The sequence below is a fragment of the Quercus lobata genome, chromosome 1, assembly GCF_001633185.2.
Source record: "Quercus lobata isolate SW786 chromosome 1, ValleyOak3.0 Primary Assembly, whole genome shotgun sequence".
NCBI classification, from domain to species: domain Eukaryota; kingdom Viridiplantae; phylum Streptophyta; class Magnoliopsida; order Fagales; family Fagaceae; genus Quercus; species Quercus lobata.
This window is the reverse complement of record NC_044904.1, coordinates 27,944,877-27,964,195: the sequence shown is the minus strand read 5'-3', so window position 1 is coordinate 27,964,195 and position 19,319 is coordinate 27,944,877. Positions and strand designations below refer to the sequence as shown.

Genomic DNA, 19,319 nt, shown 5'->3' with positions numbered 1-19,319 from the left:
TATCACATTTAGTGATACCCTATTTTTTTATTCTCAAATTTGTCTGTTCCATTATTACATAGGGTAGTACCCATATTACTTCTGACCGTACTTTTATTACATTCGATGGTACCCTATTTTTTTCCTTACAATTGATAGTTCAATTGTCATAGTAAGCACTATCAATATCACATTTGACCATAATTTTACATTTAGGCTTATCACTAAGGTCACTTTTTTACTTACTAATAACCACTCATCACAATAGTAATTTTTTAAAGTTATTAAAAAATTTAGACCTAAAATCGAAAACCAAAAAAAGAAAAAGAAAAAAAGAAGCATCCCATGAAATTAGCCTAACCACAATAATTACTCTTGTTCACAAAAAAAATCAGCTGGAATTATCTCGGTTTCTTCCACAAATATTTGAATATACCAATTAACTTCCTACGTATCTCCCTCGGTAGCTTTCATCACATTCAAGGGCATACCTCCCTATAAAATAACATAGTTGAGGTCATTTTCTTGATGTTTATATTTTTATTATTTATATATGATGGTGAACCAAAAATTAGACTATCTCCAATTTGTCCATAGTGTCGTTCAAGACCAGAAAGGTCATCCAAGTGTAAGAAGGTCATCTAGCATGGAGTCACCTGGACGACCGTTAAACACTTAGAAATTTTCGGAGTAAATCTATATCCAAAAGCTTATGATTTAGACCACGTTCTGCTATTCTGAAGTAGGAGCAAAATTCTTATTCATTGCTCTAACTTCCCACTAAGTTCTTAACTTCTGATGACAGTTGTAGAAATTAAGTCTAAACCTTCTAACTTCCATCCATGTTGAGGAAGTTACTAAACAAGTAACCACTCCAAATCTCACTATAAAAGGACTCAACCATATGAAATCAAAGTAAGTTTTTCACCACTTATAGAGTTGGAATTCCTGATTTCAAGAGAGAAAACTAACTTAAGCATCAAAGGGTTCTTGGCTAGTTCACCCCAGTCACCTTTGATCTTGTGCTTCTTTCTTTTCAGGCCTGTCAAACAATCTCAAGCCCATTGAAACCCGAAGCATTTAGCCTACTGATTTTCTATGCATCATCAATATATACTATAAAACCGAAGATGTATAACCTTGTGTGCTCTCTAATTGTTCTTATGCAACATCTACAACTTAATCACAGTTGTGTGTTTATTGTGGTGTCTAAGGTTGGAAATAGGGTGACTATACAATTAGCAAGTTATGCAAAAAATCCAATACAAAGATTGTTGACAATTTTAAACTTTTCAGTAAACACTTGAATTAAAACTACAGATCTAGTATGAAATAGTCATCAATCAAGGCTACTATACCAGGTTTTATATTTTTTAGGCATTTTCATTAGATCCACATGTGCGGAAGTGTCAAATGACTGTGTCTGACACGAGTATAACCACCCCAACTAAAGTGTCTATGCAGTTTTGTTTCATAAAATTATTATTATATTTAGACCCATCTAAAACAAAATAAACATCCTAAAAAATTTCCACAATAACAAAAATTACCAATAGAAAAGCTAAAAACAATTAAGCACAATTGACCGATTTTACCAAAAACGAACAACCCAGTCTTTTTTTAAAAAAATTATCAAAATTATTTTGTCATTGAGAGTTTAGCATATCGACCACAATGATAAGTGTGAGCCTCATTTGAGTCACCAGAGCCTCTACTAGCTAAGTCTGAGAGAGCCCTAATAGCAATGAAATGTTTTCATTGTTGAAGACTTATCGGTGCCTCAAAGCACTTATCTCTCTCTCTCTCTCTCTCTGGGTTTTGCAAAATTTATACAAACTTGTCATTCTAAAGCCATTTTGTATTTGTTCCTATAAAATGTTGGAACGTGTAATTTGAACATAATTGGCTGTTAAAAGGTCAATTTTCATCTCTATACTTTGTTTGAATCAACATGGTGGCAAGTCGTTATATTTTTTACCGAGCAACTTTTGTTCGAATCCTTCACGCCTGCAATTTTATTTTTTTGAATTTTCAATTTTCGGTCCATAAGCTGAACAGCTCACAAGATCCTACGCCCAAGAAAAACCCTAGTTCATCCTAAATCTTCTTTTCTTCAATGTCGGTGATAACAACCACTGATTTTCCTCTCTTTCTCTGCCCTTTTGTTTGAAGTCTCTACCATTTCTCGTCACTAAAATCTCAGTATGTCTCATCCTTATTCTTTAGTTTTCCATCTGAGTTTTTTGCCGTTTGGCTTTTGTATTGTTGAATTGTTATTAATCTTGTTTTGTTTTTGTTTTCCTTTTGGTTTTGCAAGTCCAGGGACATACACAGGTAGGGGCTTGGGCCACTCTGGCCCAAATTTTTTTTTTTTTTTTTAAATAGGTTAAATTTTTTATTTTTTTTATTTTTTTTAAAAAGGACTTGGCCCCCGTACAAAAAGCTTGGGCCCCTCTGAAATTGTAAACCATTAACCCAACGTCCTAGCCAGCCAGCCCACATGTAAAAAAGAAAAAAAGAAAAAAAAAAGAAGAGTTTAAGGTCCAATTGTATTGGGCGTCCGCGTTTGTGCATCCGTGTCTCAAGCCTTTTTTTTTTTTAACCAGCGTGTTATGTATTGTTCATTGGCCATGAACAGTGAATTTAGGCCAATGAACAGTACTAAACAATAATAAATAGAAAAGAAAAAATTATTTTTTTATTATTTTTAGTTTTTAGCAAAATAAGCTGTATTTAAACACATACTTAGGCCAAAAGACAAAGTGAGAGGCGAGAGACTCAGAGTGAGAGACTTTGCCGCTGCCCATGCCGTGACGCTGCCACCATGCGAGAGCGACGAGACCTATCTCTCAGACCCATGCTACACCCACACGGCCACACCCACAACGCAACACCCATCTCGCCGTGACGGCGCTGCTGGCTTTGATCTGCTCCAGCCTTCACACTCAAGTATTTAATCTATCCTTCAAAATCTCAGAATCTATGCTTGTGGTGTTTGTGTTTTTACTGAAGAGGAATCTGTGCTTGTGTTATTTTTTTTTGGCTTTTAGGCTTTGTGACTATCTTACTGATGAGTCTATGTTTGTCTTTGTGAATCGTGACTTTGTGTGACTATATTATATAGATAGGAGAGAGAGTAGAGTCTCTAGAGATTAGAGAAAATATCAGTGTTTGACTGTTTGTTGTGTAGTAGTTGGGAAATAAAATAGGGACAAGTTACAGGCTCACAGTAAAAGGAAAACTTCATTTTTGGTTATTGTTATCACATTGTTAGTTTTTGGAATAGAGTTACTGGATTGGAGTTGGTATTAAGTTCATCTTGTTATCACTGGTTCTTTTTAGTTGCCTGCTTTATGTTTTCTAATATGAAAAACTCTTTGAGTATTGATCTTAGAAGCAAACCCTGAGTTCCTAGTCATGTGGCTTAATGGTTAGAAATTTTCTGTTCTAGGTTCTGTTTTTATTTATTTTTTTCTTTTTTCAGCTGCTAACCAGAACAATATGTTTTATGGAACTATGACATGAACATATGAGATAATTGATGTAGTCACTTCCTTTTTGCTTGTCTAATGTTTTCTGTTTTTCATTTTAGCTAGTGCTTATATACCTGGAGCACTAGATTTGATGACTGACTTACTTCACAACCTCCAATATAAGACTATGGCTCTAATGTTTTATCACATTCTTGTTTATTTAGCAGCTGTTTCAGCAAAACCCACTTTCAAGCACATTCCTAAGGTATGCTGTTACAGTGTAGTGTTAATAGATTTGGATATATCAGTCAAGGGGTTTAATAGGTTTGTGTTTTTATTCTTTCGTTGTTTGGTAGATATGCCATGTAATTGGGCTCTGGCTGTTTTGAGGCGAGTTTTACCCCCATGAGCATTTTGGACAATGTATTTTGATATTCTAATTCTGTATTCCAGGACTAGTATTGTTAGTTTTATATCTATATAGGGATCATTATTTGAGTATCTGGGTAAATTTATTACTTATAGTCTTATATACTTGGATGAAACATTTGGATCAAAATATTTTTGATTTAGAAAATGAATTTTTTATTTGGTTTTTCAATTACAATTAATTGGTTGACCACTGTAAAAATTTTTTGGATTGCAAGTACATGACTGGGAAGCTGCTTTTGAAGTTGGATACTGTTAAATTCATGGTAGCAAATTATACCATAATTTCAGCTCTGAACTATATCTTTTAAAAAAAGACATTTTAGGTGGGGGAGAGAGGAGATGAATCTTGGATGTTTTTGTTGAAATTTTGAAATACCAAACATGTCATTGAGCTATACATTTTATACATATTATTTGAAACAAAACATCTACTTCATTTTTGCTTTGTATCCCATTGATATTAGGATCACCATGTTTTCCTTAAGCTTGTAAAAGCTATGCAGGAAAAAGAATGCATGACAAACTTGTCCCACTCAAACAAGCAATTTTATGAGTGCGTATTTGATACATTGCATTACAAAAAACTGTCACATAACTTTTAATTTTCTTGTTTTTAATAAAAAAAATGCCTTGCTCAAACGCATACTTGTTCTTCACCTTGTGTCTCTATCCACCAAAAAAAACTTAAAAAAAAAAAAAAAAAAAAAAAAAAAGGTTCTTCACCCTGTGTTGCATATGTCAAGAAAGCATTACTATTCAGCAAATCAGACAAAAGATGATAAATAGAAAGGGCAAAACTTAGATACAGTACCTTAGGTACTCCTTTTAAAATTCTGCCACGTGTCCAGTCACTTAAGTTTGTAAACGGCATTAACCAACCGTATCTTCCTCCTCTTCTTCTTCTTCTTCTGCTTCTTCTTCTTCTTCTTTTCTCCTGTGAAAGCCATTCAAAATTCCAGAAAACTCCAAACCCCAATTTCTCACACCTAATCTATAATATTGAGATACAAATCATCCTACAATGCTAGAGCATCCAAAACCTACATATCCAAAAAAAAAAAAAACCCAAAATTTTTAGTCTGCATTTTGTTTATTCTGTTCTTGTAAGACCACTGTTTTATGGTTTCATCTTTTTTGGGTTGGACGTTGTTGCTAAGTCCAGGGTCCCATTGTATACTTCTTTTCTATTTATAATACAAAATTCTCTCTTTTTTCTTTAAAAAAAAAATTCATAAATCCCACAAACCCAGTTCACAAATTCCAAATCCAAATCAACCCGGCCTTCAACTAAACCAAGTCTAAAAGCGCAAAATTTGACTTAGATCTACTGGGTATGAGCTTATCTGAATAGATTGTTCTTAACAGCTCCGTGTGTTAGTTCAAGTTTAAGAGACACTATGTGTTGTTGCTTCGTGCTGCTGCTTCACCTTCGCGTGTTAGTTCTTGACAGCTCTGTGCTACCGCTTCAGTTGCGAAAATGAAGACGAAGAGGAAGAGGAAGATAGTGGGGTTAGGGTTCTCAAAGCTGATTGAATGGGTGACATTTGAACAGGTGGAATCGTCCATAGAGGATTTCTTTTAGCAAAACTTTTCTTTTTCTCTGGAGAGAGAGAGAGAGATTTAAGGTTTTTCTTGTTTTTTTCATGGCAGATTGGGTTTCAGCAGAACAAGAAAAGTAAAAAAGAAAAATACGAATGACCAACTTAACGCCATTTGCAAACTTAAATGGCTGGACAGGTGGCAGAATTTTAAAAGGGGTATCTAAGGAACAGTACCTTTTTTTTTTTTTGAGAAATCACAAAGGAATGCTTCTAATTAGGAAATACCAGCTAAATCAGCTTGGTAAAAGGATAGTACATTAGGTGGAACATCTTCCATCCATATTACACAATTTGGTAAATTAACTGCTAACTGAGCCAAGTTGTGTGCAACTGTGTTACCCTCCCTCTTAGTATGAGAGTAGGATAATTTTGAAAAAGCTGAAGATAATGATAGAGTGTCTTGCAATAGCAAACCATACGGGGCCAAACCAGGATCTTTAGAGCTCAATGCTGCCATTACCAGGGAAGAATCACCCTCCAGTACCACATCAGATAGGCCCATCTCCTGTGCAAACTCAAGAGCTTTGTTGGCAGCCAAAGCTTCAATCTCTATCGCCTGAAGGAGTTGAGGGACACGAGTGGCCATGGCTGCAATAACCAGTCCCTCCTTGTCACGAACCATGACTCCCAGACCGGAGCACTTTTCCCCAGCAAAAATAGCTCCGTCGAAGTTGATCTTGTATGAGCCCAGGTCAGGTGGTTTCCACCGGACTTTCCTCTTCATCCTGCTAGGAACCGGAGCTGATTTTAGGGCTTTAAACTCCAAATAACTGTCATGAGCAAACTGGAACAGCTGAAGTAATGGCCGGAATGCTTGCTGGGTTCGAATTTGGTTCCTTTGCTGCCAGATGGACCAAATGATGAAGGCAAACTGAACCGGGTTCTTGTTGTTCTCAAATACCCAGATCAGTAGTTTAGAAAAACTAGAGAAGCTCCTTTGGTTTCTAAAACTCCAAATATTATCCATTTTCCACACTTCATCCAAACCCTTACAGATCCATACCGCATGCACAATGTCTTCATTTTCTTCCTTGCACCGATCACACCTTTGCTCGGTAATAATTTTCCGACGCAAAAGGTTGCTTTTTGAGGGGAGTGAGTTACGGCATGCCCTCCAAATTAGATTTCTTATTTTATTAGGACATTCAAGAGCCCATATCTTCTTCCAAAGCTCTTTTTCATGGTCTTGATTCTCCGCTACCGGAAAACCCACTTCATCTTCCTTCAAAAATCTATAGCCCGTTTTGCAACTATATCTTCCATCTTGCTCCCAAGGCCAATATAGTGTGTCCTCCGATTCTTTTCTAGCCAACGGAATATTTTTTATTTCTTCCGCTTCTTGTGGTGCAAAAATCCCATCCACCATTGTTGCATTCCACGTTCTAGTGCTCTTATCAATTAAGCACTCCACTGTGGCTTCTTCCATTGATTCCACCAAAGGGGAGAGCACCTTAGTAGGATGTTTCCGGGGCAGCCAATGATGTTGCCAAATCTTTATTGATTTTCCATTCCCCACCCTCCAACACGCCCCATCTAGGATGACATCACGGCCTTGTAAGATACTCTTCCAAGCGTAAGACCCAGAATTGGATTCCTTAGCTTCTAGAAGAGAGTGGTTTGGGAAAAACTTCGCCTTAAAGACTTTGTAGAAGAGAGTTTCCTTATTATGCAAGAGTCGCCACGCTTGTTTCGCCAAAAGAGCATCATTAAAATGAGCTAAGTCTCGAAAACCCATACCGCTTACCATTTTGGACTTAGTTAATTCACTCCACCGGATCCAATGAATTTTCCTTCTATTGCCTCTTTGCCCCCACCAAAACTTCTTTATCATTGCCTCAATGTCTTCACAAAGTCCCAAAGGTAATTTAAAGCAACCCATAGCATAGGTAGGGATAGCTTGGATCACGGATTTGACAAGGACCTCTCTCCCGGCTTGTGACAACAATTTACCCTCCCAACCTTGAAGTTTTCTCCAAACCCTCTCTTTTATATAGTTGAAGCTAGCCTTTTTCCCCCTACCCACAAAGGAGGGAAGCCCCAAATATTTCTCATAAGACTTTACTTCTTGAACTTGAAAGAGATTCTTTATGCTTGATTTTGCTTCATCCGTGGTGGACTTGCTAAAGAAGATTGCGGTCTTGTCTTTGTTGATTTTTTGGCCTGACCAAGATTCATATTCACCCAATAACTTCAGAACATTATTACAATCCTCAGTGATTGACCTGCAAAAAAGTAGGCTATCGTCTGCAAAAAACAAGTGGGTTAGTTTAGGGCCTCGTTTGCACAAGGAAAAACCCTTAATATCCCCATTCCTCGCCGAGTGTTTGATGAGAGTATGAAGGCCTTCCGTGCATAAAAGGAAAAGGAAAGGAGATAAGGGGTCTCCTTGTCTAATTCCTCTTTCAGGATGGATCATTCCAATGGGCTCCCCATTCACCATGATAGAGTACGACACCGTCTTCACACAACTCATCATAAGAGCTACCCATCTAGCACAAAAACCCATTTTCTCCATGAGCTTCTCCAAATACACCCACTCCACCCAATCATAGGCTTTACTCATGTCTAATTTAATAGCCATAAAGCCATGTTTTCCTGAATTATGTTGCTTCATATGATGCAGGGTCTCAAATGCAACCATAATATTGTCTGAAATAAGTCTTTCCTTTGCAAAAGCAGATTGATGTTCCGTAATTAAGGAAGGTAAGAATTTCTTCAACCTATTTGCTAAAACCTTAGAATAAATCTTATAAAGGACATTACAAAGACTAATAGGGCGAAAATCAGACACATGTTCAGGATTTTCTATTTTTGGCACAAGAGTAATAAGTGTATGGTTGATGGGTTCGGGAAGGATACCTGAGTTCAACCATGAGAGAATGGCTGAAGTAACATCATGCTGCATCGTAGACCAAAAATGTTGATAGAACAATGGAGGCATGCCATCTGGACCCGGCGCTTTTAGAGGTGCCATCTGATTCAAGGCTTCCTTTACTTCCAGTTCTGTAAATTCCTTCATCAGAACTCCATTCATCTCATCGGTCACCATACATGGAATTTTCTCAAGAGAATCATCTTCTAGATTCGGATTGGAGGATGAGAAGAGTTCTTTATAGTAACTCTCCATCATATTTCCAATATTATCTTGATCGGTCACCCAAGCTCCATTCCCATCTCTTATTCCTCGAATCAAATTCTTCCTAAGCCTCTTTGTAGCCTTACTGTGAAAGAAAGCTGTATTGTTATCTCCTTTGCTTAGCCACAAAACCCTCGATCTTTGACACCACATCCTTGAATCCCGGTCTTGCAACACATTAATCTCCATTCTTAAGCTTCTAATCCGAAAATTATTCCCACTCTTCATAGCTTCAATCTCGGCCAAAGCTAGTTGTCTCTTTTTGGTCTCTAATTCCCTCCTTACGTGCCCAAAGTTGTGCTTGTTCCACCAAGTTAATGCTTTCTCATATTTAGCCACTTTTTCCAGAATAGCTAGACTTGGATTTAGATCCCTTGTATTACACCACACTTCCTCCACTGTTTCACCACAAGAAGGATCCGATAACCACATTTCTTCAAATCTAAAACACCTCTTCTTCTTAGGTTCAGGCAATCCCGACAAATTAATCAAAAGAGGAGAATGATCCGATGACATACAACTAAGACGATGAACCCTAGTTCCTGGAAATTTTTGAAACCAAGAATTTGTAGCCATGCATCGATCCAATCTTACTCTTATGGAATGCCCATCAACATAGTGTTTTGCCCATGTGAACTTCGGCCCCACATATCCCAAGTCCATGAAACTACATTCATCGATCACATCTCGAAATAGTTGCATTTGATTATGATCTCTAGGTGCCCCACCCAACTTCTCCTCTTGACGAACAATTTCATTAAAATCTCCACCACAAATCCAAGGAATGTTTGTTCTGGAATTTAAGCTTCTCAACTTACTCCATGCTTCACTCCTCCGGTGAGTTTCGGGCTCTCCATAAAAGCCGGTGAATCGCCATGCATTCTCAGTATTCCCATTGATAATCGTATCAATAAAATACCTATGAGAATCAACAACCTCAATGCTAATAGAATTTTTCCAAAATAATACTAATCCACCACCTCTGTTTAATCTTGGAACCACCCATTTCTGATCAAAATTAATCTTGCTCAACGTACGATCTAGCCTTGCTCAACGTACGACCTAAAAGTACTGTATCTAAGTTTTGCCCAAATAGAAATCTGTATAGGTCCACCCTGTAAAATATTTATTGTCATTATGATTGAGATGAATAAAGAATTTAGAACCTATGCTACCAACAGTCCAACACTGGGATAAAGTATCACAGAATACGAACATTGCATAAACCATTTGATTAAAAATGTTATTAAAAACAAAATATTCATAGAATATTCATCTTGATAAGTTACACAAAGCTGGAGAAACAAATAATTTATTTCTATATATACACTTCTAAGATACAAGTCACACCAATGTGCATTTTATGCCATTCAATAAAAAAAACACTGACCCTTCCAATAATTTAACTCACATCACTCAGATTTGAAGACACTAACTTTTACAAAGAAGAGAAATGAATAAAAATAGAACAAACATGCTGTTGGAAATGCAAGCATGCTTCTTGATGCGGACTCCCTGCATTACCGTGCAGCGAGAAAGCCTAACTCCTGACTCAACAATACAACCGAGGCCAATGGCAACATCGGGCCCAATCAGACGTCCCTCGCCAATTTTGGCAGTCTCATCCACTATAACATTTCCCACAATGTGGGGGCCATTGGCCAACTTTGATTGAGAATTCTTTCTCAATGAGTCTAGGTCCAGTCTCAGCCCTGTAATGTAATCCCTCGGTTGTCCAATGTCCATCCAAAACCCTGGTAGCACCATAGCATAGAGCTTGTTCTCTGCTGCAATTTTTGGGAAGACCTCTTTCTCAATTGAGGTGGGCCTCAGTTCAATTCGATCAGGAACTGAGGGGTTCAACAAGTAAATTCCAGCATTTATTTTGTTACCAACAAATAATTTTGGCTTCTCTACAAATTTCTCGACTTTTCCAGTAGATTGTTCCATAACCACCACACCATAAGAAGAAATTATTTGTTATCACCTTTCCCCACATGTTTCACAATGTCTTCAAGTAAGATATATTTAGAGTGTTACCTTGGTCACCATTATTGAAGCTTCTCCTCCATGGGACTTGTGGAATGCAATCATTTCCTTAAGAGGATATTCACTAATACATCATTGTTGAGAACAAAAAATGGCTCACCAGAATCATCTAGTAGTTTGTCCCTAGCAAGAGCAAGAGGACCGACAGTGCCGAGTGGCTCAGTCTCTTGTGAGCATGTGATCTTGATCCCAAGCTTTGTTTCAAAATCCTTCAAGAAGTTCAACATTACCTGCAGAACCAACAAATAATGGTAGTAAGAAGAAAGGCCATATTCCTTACCTCTGGTTGGTAATTGATAGCCAAAACCACTTCACTGACTCCAATAGCCTTAAGAGCCCCTATCTGATGAAAAATTTAAAAGATATATCAACTTATATTTATCACACAAACAAACAAGGGATAGTTGGAAAATTTTAGAAGCCGACTTGGACAAGTGATTGGGCTTCTCGAGATAGCATCACTAGTTCTAATTTTCACACGACATACTTAAGCAGAAGAGAAAGGTCTCTGATAGTAATGGTTCTGTAATTTTGCACTACTTCACTCGGCAATTGGTGGAACTGCTTTACAGGAGTCATAACATACCCTTCCTTTACGTTTAGGAAATACATGTTCCTTCCTTTTATTTTGTCTTTTTTGGTTTCAGCCCACCTTTTTGTACACTTGTAACAGAAAACATGTTGCTTAAAGATGTTTTAATTTTGAAAGTTATGATTTTACACATTCTTTAAAGATGTTCTATATAAAGAACCTGTGGGGTAGAACTAGGATGAAGTGAAAAGAGTTGCCATTACACAGCCAAATAATAATATATGTCGCTAAGATGAACCATGCAATTTATTAAGCCTTCAAGTTTGCTCCAGACTGAAGATGATGTGACATAATTTTTTGATTAAGCAAGTGTTGCAGGTAGTTGGATTTTTAATTTAGAAAGGGGGATTGAGCCAATCATGATGGTTAGTTGTTTATTCAGTATCATCTTGATTCAGAGTACCTCACCTCACCTAGGAAAAACCAAAGCTAAAATAACTGTCAATGAGAAATAATGTTAACCTGATTTTTCAGTCATTAGACTAAAAAAGAAAAAAGAAAAATAGTTAGCTAATCCTAATTTGAAAGTAATCACTGGGCTGAACCTGAAACTATCTATGCAACGTTTGTTGTTGCTATTCAGAATTGGAGATGACCTTACCCTGTACTCTGTAATTGTTGTTGAGGTAAAGGTGTCAGAGTTGCTATATCTTTGTCGAACAAACAAGTGGGTTTTGGTTTTTGCCTCTTGCTACATTCTCTTACTCTAGGTGCAGTGCTGCTCTACAACTTTTGCGGTAATGTACAAATGCTTTGGAGCTGGGGGACCAACTATTCGTTACTCAAGTTGAGAGATCGCTTTGTTACTGACTAATTCCTAGTTGAATCCTTGCCTTTGGTACCAACTGGCTCTATGTAGAGCCACATTGCTAGAAAGTAGAAATTAGAAACTAATGCTAAAAGAGGGACACAATTTTGATACAGAAGATGATCTAATTAGGAAGGCTGTTTTTATTACAAATTCAATTTATGGTGAACATCATCCAGATAAAATATCTGTGAAACTCTGAGCAAACTCACCAGGCTTCTTTCAAATTCTAAATTTTAGAGAAACCAACTCTAAAATTGGAAACCAACTCTAAAATATAGCACAAACCAACACTGAAATTGGTGTTCTTACTAACAAGGTAGTTGAAAAAAAAAAATCTCCTAAGTCCGTAGGTTCATAGTATCGTGTCCTCCCCACACTCCCAACCAAATCTAATCTTATCCCAACTTATGGATAAGGGTTCCTATGTCTCACATCCCAAACTCGAAAGTGTAAAGATTTTTTTTTTTTTTTTTTTTTTTGAGAAACCAGTTTGTGAGACAGGCCGATACTTTTATTAAAACATAAGATAACTAATCAAACAGAGCAAGGGGGATAATGTCCCCAAGTTAGTCTTCAACCCAAACTTGATGTTCTAATTCTAGCCCAACCCGGGATTTCTTTACCAAAGCATCGGCAACCTTATTACAATTTCGTTTCACATGGTAGTAGTGATCCAAGCAATCAATGGTGGACTATCAAGCCCTTCGGTGTAAAGATTAATTTGTCAAATATATAATATCATAAACCCATATCAAAACAATAATATCATAAACCCAAACAAAACAATAATATCATAAAAACTCAAACAAAACAATAATATCATAGACCCACAAAGTTTAGAGAAATAATATAAACCCATATCAGCGTTAATCATATGTAAAGAGAAAATATGAAGATTGTGGGTGGCGCTGCTGATTTAGAATGGAAGAGAAGAAGTGTCGTCGAGTCGTCCGAGAAGAGATGAAGCGCTGCCGATTTGAATATGGATTGGAAGATAATAAGCTAGAGAGTGGCGCTGACGAGTGGATTGGATGAGAAGAAGCGCCTCCGATTTGAGGTTGTGGGTGCGCCGGGCTTTGAGTGTTTGTTGGGTGCACCGCAGATGTGGTATCAACGATTTGAGGGTTTTGTTTAAAGAGGAAAACAGAGCAATGAGCAAACGAAGTAGAGAGGTAGAGGAGCAAACATAAGACAAGAGAAAAGGCTGAAAAGGAGAAAAAGATGTTTTAATTTTTTGTTTATATACAAAACCTGGTTAATTGGTAACCAAAAACTTTTAAAATTAAATCAATGGACAAGATCAAAACCATAATAAATTAACGGCTCAGATATAAATGGGTACAGTACCTTTTTTTTTTTTTTTTTTTTTGGGTTGGGGGCGGTGGGGGGTGTATTAGTTTATAAAAACGTTGTTAAGATTCATGGAAAAGGATCATATCTTAAAATCAAAATAGAGTTTTGATTAGGTATATAATATCTATTCTGGTAAAGTTCCTTAGAAGTGCACGTAAATAAACTATGAATTCTTTGGCATCTTATATGTTAGCAATGAATTATTAAAGCAGCCAGTAAGGAAGGTGCTTGTTTGTTTGATTAGAATTTTGCCATATTTAGCAAGCATTTAAAACGATGCTAAACAAAAAGAGCCGAAGTTTATTAAAAAATTAAAGTCAAAGAACCAAAAGGAGCTATTGAATTTGAAGGAGACGGGAAGAGAAGAGAAGGAGGTTCGTTTTTGCGTAAACGTCATTCTCTTTTCATTATTAATGGGTAGTAGGTTTTTTTGGGCTTCCAAGCCTCTTTTTTTTTTTTTTTTTTAATTTGAAATTTGATTTCAGCACTTGCCAACTTGTTCAAATAAACTGGTAGGTCGTTTGTCAGATTGACAATTTTGCGCACCATATAGTTGATATATTTTACTTAGTTAATATTCTGATTTGGTTCATATATAATTGATATTATTGAATGAAATTATTCTTCATTTTTCCCCCTAATTACATATAGGGATAATGTTTTAACAAAAAACCTGTAGAAACTAAAATTTACTTGAAACACTTATTTTTGTTATGCTGTTTCGCAAATAGAAGAAGACAAAATGATCAATTTGAGTATTTCTTAAAGTTCAAGGATTTCTAATTTTAAATTAGAAGCTCATGAGGGCAATTTAATTTAATTTTTTTGAAAATCTAGGGCAATTTAATTTTAACCTAAAGTTCAGGGTTGTTTTTAAATTTTACCCAAAAATTATTTTAGTTATGAGATTTAGACTATAAATCATTTTCAATTTTTCATTATGTTTAGCTTAAAAAAAAAAAATCAGTTTTTCATTAATGATGCAAAAATCACCAATAAGTTGCGCAATCCTCACATGCTCTAGACAAAACTTATGAAACAAAAATAAAGAAAACCTTACAGAGAGTACCAATGTGGTATCGGCCAAATATCCTCCGAATGTTAAATTAGAGAGAATTTCTATAACTTTAGAGTGACAGAGTTGAAAAAATTAAGCGTACATCGATTTGTGAAGGATTTGGGGGGGTTTTTATAGTAGTATAGAGCTGACCTCCGTTTTTTGATGGAGAATGTATTTCCTTGTAGAGAAAATCCTCTTCAGTGCTTCATATATTGTGGGATTTTTTCCTTGTAGGGATTCCTCTGATTACGGTTGAACGTGAGATGCAAGACATTTCCATATTAGGTTTCTTGGAGAACACTTGGGCCACGTAAGTGATACGTGGCTTTGCTACCCGTCTCCCTTGCACTCATCTGTCTCGTTGGAATCGGTCCACTACGAAGAATTTGTCCATCTTACTTGAGTCCGTCCACTTCAAAGAGTCTATCCGTCTCTCTGCCTTTTTTTTCGAGACACGATTTCCTCTACCAGTTCATTGACTGTTAGGTCATCTAGACCGTCTCTTTTGACAATACCATCACTTATGACTAACTCTATTAATTGGATCCGTCTACCTTGGGATTTATCCCTATCATTCATTATCTTCTATAGTAAAAATAATCACTTTCTTGAGTTTCTTGTCTATTTCAATTTTCAATGTCATTAGTCCAAGCTAGCGCCTCCCCTTGGTAGATCCGTAGACCAAAATGCCTTACCGGGTCCCAATATCACTACCAAATTAAGTAGCATACAGCACACTTGTGGGTCCCCTTTTCAGTGATTGATCAGCTAAGTAAAAGTGAGTAGAATTCGTACCAATTTACTAAAGCGAATCTTGGACCCAACAATATCCACCTGCGCGTCCAAATTTTAGGTTGTGGTCCAATCTTGTAGAACGCATGAGTCGACATGATCATATTATTAGATATGGGAGCAGCATTAAGCATCTTTGAAATGCTCCTCCACGAGAATTGAATAATTTATTGAAAATGCAGTCTTTTGATCAACAACAAAAATTAAGCCATAATTATCCTTGTAGGAGGTAAAATTTTAAGCCAATTATAAAATGCCACATCAAAATTTAGTGGCAAATTTTGAATTAATATCATTAAATTAATTAAATCAAATGATGACATGTGTCATTCAAATTGATATTACATTAACATATTGAAATTTGCCATGAGTCATTTGGCCTACAAGGTATAGATAAATTTCCTATTCAAAATTTATGGATAATTTTCTTTATAAATAAATAAAATAAAGATAAATTTTCTATTCAAAATTGATAGGTAATTATCTTTATTCAAATAAATTAAATAGAGATAATTATTTATCTTTATCAAAATATGATATTTATCAAAATAGATAAATAGAGATAATTATCTCTAACAAGAATTTAGGCTGATCAAAAGTTTACTACATACTTTCAAGTATATTAATTCAAAGTGGAGCTTATCCTCTAAAATCACTATAAATAGAGGACATCCCCTCTCATTTTCAACACCAAGTTTTGAAGGGGTCCAAGCTCTGGAGAAATTTTGTCTCAAGAATCTTTGAAGAAATTGAAGAACAGCAAATCTCTAACAAGCTTAAGGCTAGAGATTCATTGAGAAGACTGTTCAATTCATCTTCCAACCAAAGCCAAGAAGATCTCTTGTTCGAGTTCTTTGAAGTTCTATTGGAATTAAGCTAAAAAGCCTCCATAAACCTCAACAAACTCAAATCATTGAAGCTCAACGAATCAAGCCTCTAAAGCCTCGAAAAACTTCAACCCTAGAGCCTTCACATTCGAAGATTTGAAGAACAATAAACCTCTAAATAAGGTCAAAGCTAGAGATTTGTTGTGAAGACCGTTCAATCCATCTTCCAACCAAAGTCAAGATCTCTTGTTTGAGTCAAGTTCAAAGAAGATAGAATCAGAAGGTATTCTTTTGTAAAAGAATTGAAATAGAGATTGTACTCATTATTCATCAATACAAATTTATATTTGCAAACCATATTTCTTTTCAATTGTTTGATTTTTTGCAATTGGGAAATTTCATGTTTACAAACTCAAATTTCGTGTTTACTAGTTGTAATTGATAGGCAAAAAGGTAATTTTAGTAGTGAGTTTTGATTAGAACTAGTAACAACTTGCCACATAAATTTTTTTGTGAAATTATTATGAAAATATTGTGTTCGTGGCATTACTCAAATTTAAAATGCTAATTATTATTGCACACCCTGAGTTACTCATGGTCGTACATTATAATTACTAGTGTACGGGGTATGGCCTCGGGCTCAACGGGCCTCCGCCCAAACATTCTCAAGAATCAAAGCTGGGCTTAAATCTCAGAGTGAGTCCATATCCATCCTAAGTGCATGATTAGTAAGTCCTTATCCAACCATTCATTGTCTGTTCGGGATTGTGTATGCCAAGCACAACGTACCTTCATTGTGGCTTAATATTGCCGTGGGGAGTATTGCGGCCTGGCAATCATTTGGAGGCGGAAATCAGTTCCAAAGCCACTATCACCATCACCATTCCGAACGAGATAGATTCTATGTCGGGAATAATCACATCAAATCCCACCCATAAAAGTGAGATCAGAATGTAATCATGAAACTCCCACAAACCTCAAGCTATAAATAAAAGAATTGTGTATGGAAAGGGGGTTGGAGAAAAAACTAGAGAGAGAGAGAGAGAGCTAGGATTGCCAGGGGAAAGAGTAACACAGAGTGGGAGTGTCACTCAGGAAGGGAAAAGCGAGAATTCATGGGGGATAAAGGGTGCCACCAGGTCACTTGGCCTGAAACAACCCTTAGCAGGAAACACTATGCCCACTAATACAAGTAAATTGTAAGCCCATTCTAAGCTCGACCCATCAAGCGAAGTTTGGGTACGCACAATTGGCGCCGTCTATGGGGATCTCCTATGTAGCTATGGTTCTGCTAAGACTCGCATAGGGAAAATGTATGAAGGTCAATCAGGGAGTTATGCTGAAAGTGGTACCGAGAGGTCTTCTTGGGGATCCACTTCACAAGAGAGAAGGCAGAAGAGGCATGAAGATAGGGAGCATAAGCAAGAGGAAGAGCAGTCTGGCCTTGGAGAAGGGTCGTTTCAAACACACCGTACGATATCAAGTGCATCGAGGTGTGAGCATTTCAATAGGATGGACGAGGAACTTGAACATTTGCATAGGTTGGTAAGAGATTTGGAGTTGGAAGCAAAAGGTAGGCGTAGGAGATGGGATCACAAGGAGCGTGAATAAGGGTCAGCTAGTGTGGGGAGTCGCTATGGAGAAGGGTCCCATCGATTCCATTCCTACCGACATCGGGATTGGTCACGAGAGTACGCAGACTGGGACTCAGTTTCCCCAGAAGAGCGATGACCTTGGAATGCCACTATGGATGCTATGAGCCGAGCATTACGCAGTGCTGCTCGATTGCCATTCTCGAGGGACATTGAACAGGCTCCTATTCTGAAGAGATTTATGCAACCTCCATTTAACTCTTATGATGGGAAAACGGATCCGATGGAGCATGTAAGTCATTATATTCAGATGATATCTTTGCACACTTACAACGATGCGTTTATGTGCAAGGTATTTCCTTCGAGTGTTGGGCCCACCGCTTTGAGATGGTTCAATAGATTAAGGAAAGGCTCGATTCATAGTTTTGCCAAGTTGATACAAGAGTTCGGTGCTCGGTTTATGACCTGCAGTCGAGTGCCACAACTAATGGACGCGCTGCTATCTATGAAAATAGGAGTCGGGAAAACCCTTCACAGCTACACTAGTCCATACTAGGAGTTGTACAACGAGATTGGTGGAGACAATGAAAAAATCGCAGCAAGAACTTTTCGATTGGGATTGCCCAAGGACTCTGAATTGCGAGACTCATTGACGAGGAGGCCTTCTGAGGATATGAGGCAGCTGATGAGGTGTATCAAAGAGTATAAAAGATTGGAGGATGACCAGTAGCAGAACAAAAGCAAGGCTCCGTTTACAAATCATTCTCGGCAAGGGGGTTTTCTGTCAAGGCCCTGGAAGGATTTGAAAATTCAAGAACTAGGCACACAGGTGGGGGAAGTGAATGTGACGTTGAAGGAGTTGGTGCACAGGATCATGAATCGAATAAAAACGAGCCATACTGTCGGTAGCCGAACAAGATGGGAGGTGACCTGTTGAGGAGAAATCAGAACCTGTACTATACTTACCATAGAAATAAGGGGCGTACCACTGAACAATGCAAGATGCTAAAAGATCATTTAGAGCAGTTGGTAAATGTGGGGTATTTGAAAAAGTTTGTGGTGGACCTTAGAAATCAGAAGGCCGGGCAGGGTACTCGACCTAGGGGTAATGCTCTCCCACCCCCAGTGGGAGTGATAGAGGTCATCCACGTGGCATTAAGGTATACCATGGTATCCAAGAGGAGAGGGATACTAGCCGTGGTTTTGGTAGAAGGTTGCTCGGGCAGACAACCTCCTAAGAAAAATTTGAAGTACACTCGAGAGCCCATTGCCTTCAATGACGACGATCTAGAAGGAACGATTCAATCGCATAATGATGCTTTGGTGCTTAGAGCCCAGATAAATGGTTTTATAGGGAAGAGGGTTCTGATAGATTAGGGGAGTGGTGCTGAAGTGATGTACCCCGATCTGTTCAGAGTGCTTGACCTGAAGAAAGAGGATCTCTCTGAGTACGACACATCCCTGATGGGGTTTGATGGCTAGATGGTGGTCCTAGAGGGATAGATTTCGTTTCCCGTATATATGGAAGGTAAGGAAGTAATAGTGACATTTATAGTGGTCGCTTCGTTTTCTCCATATACGACAATCCTTGGAAGGCCATGGATTCATGTAATGAAGGCTGT

At 37.4% G+C, this 19,319-nt stretch overlaps 1 protein-coding gene and 1 pseudogene across 1 annotated transcript; one reads left to right on the top strand and one right to left on the bottom strand.

The window, feature by feature from the left end:
- Positions 1 to 10,013: 10,013 nt before the first annotated feature.
- On the bottom strand, positions 10,014 to 16,900 carry LOC115951914 (annotated as a pseudogene).
- A 1,715-nt stretch (positions 16,901 to 18,615) lies between these two features.
- Positions 18,616 to 19,074, top strand: LOC115951904. The gene has a single exon (XM_031069030.1). It carries the CDS (start codon positions 18,616 to 18,618, stop codon positions 19,072 to 19,074), a length of 459 nt encoding a protein of 152 aa, XP_030924890.1.
- The last annotated feature ends 245 nt before the right edge of the window (positions 19,075 to 19,319 follow it).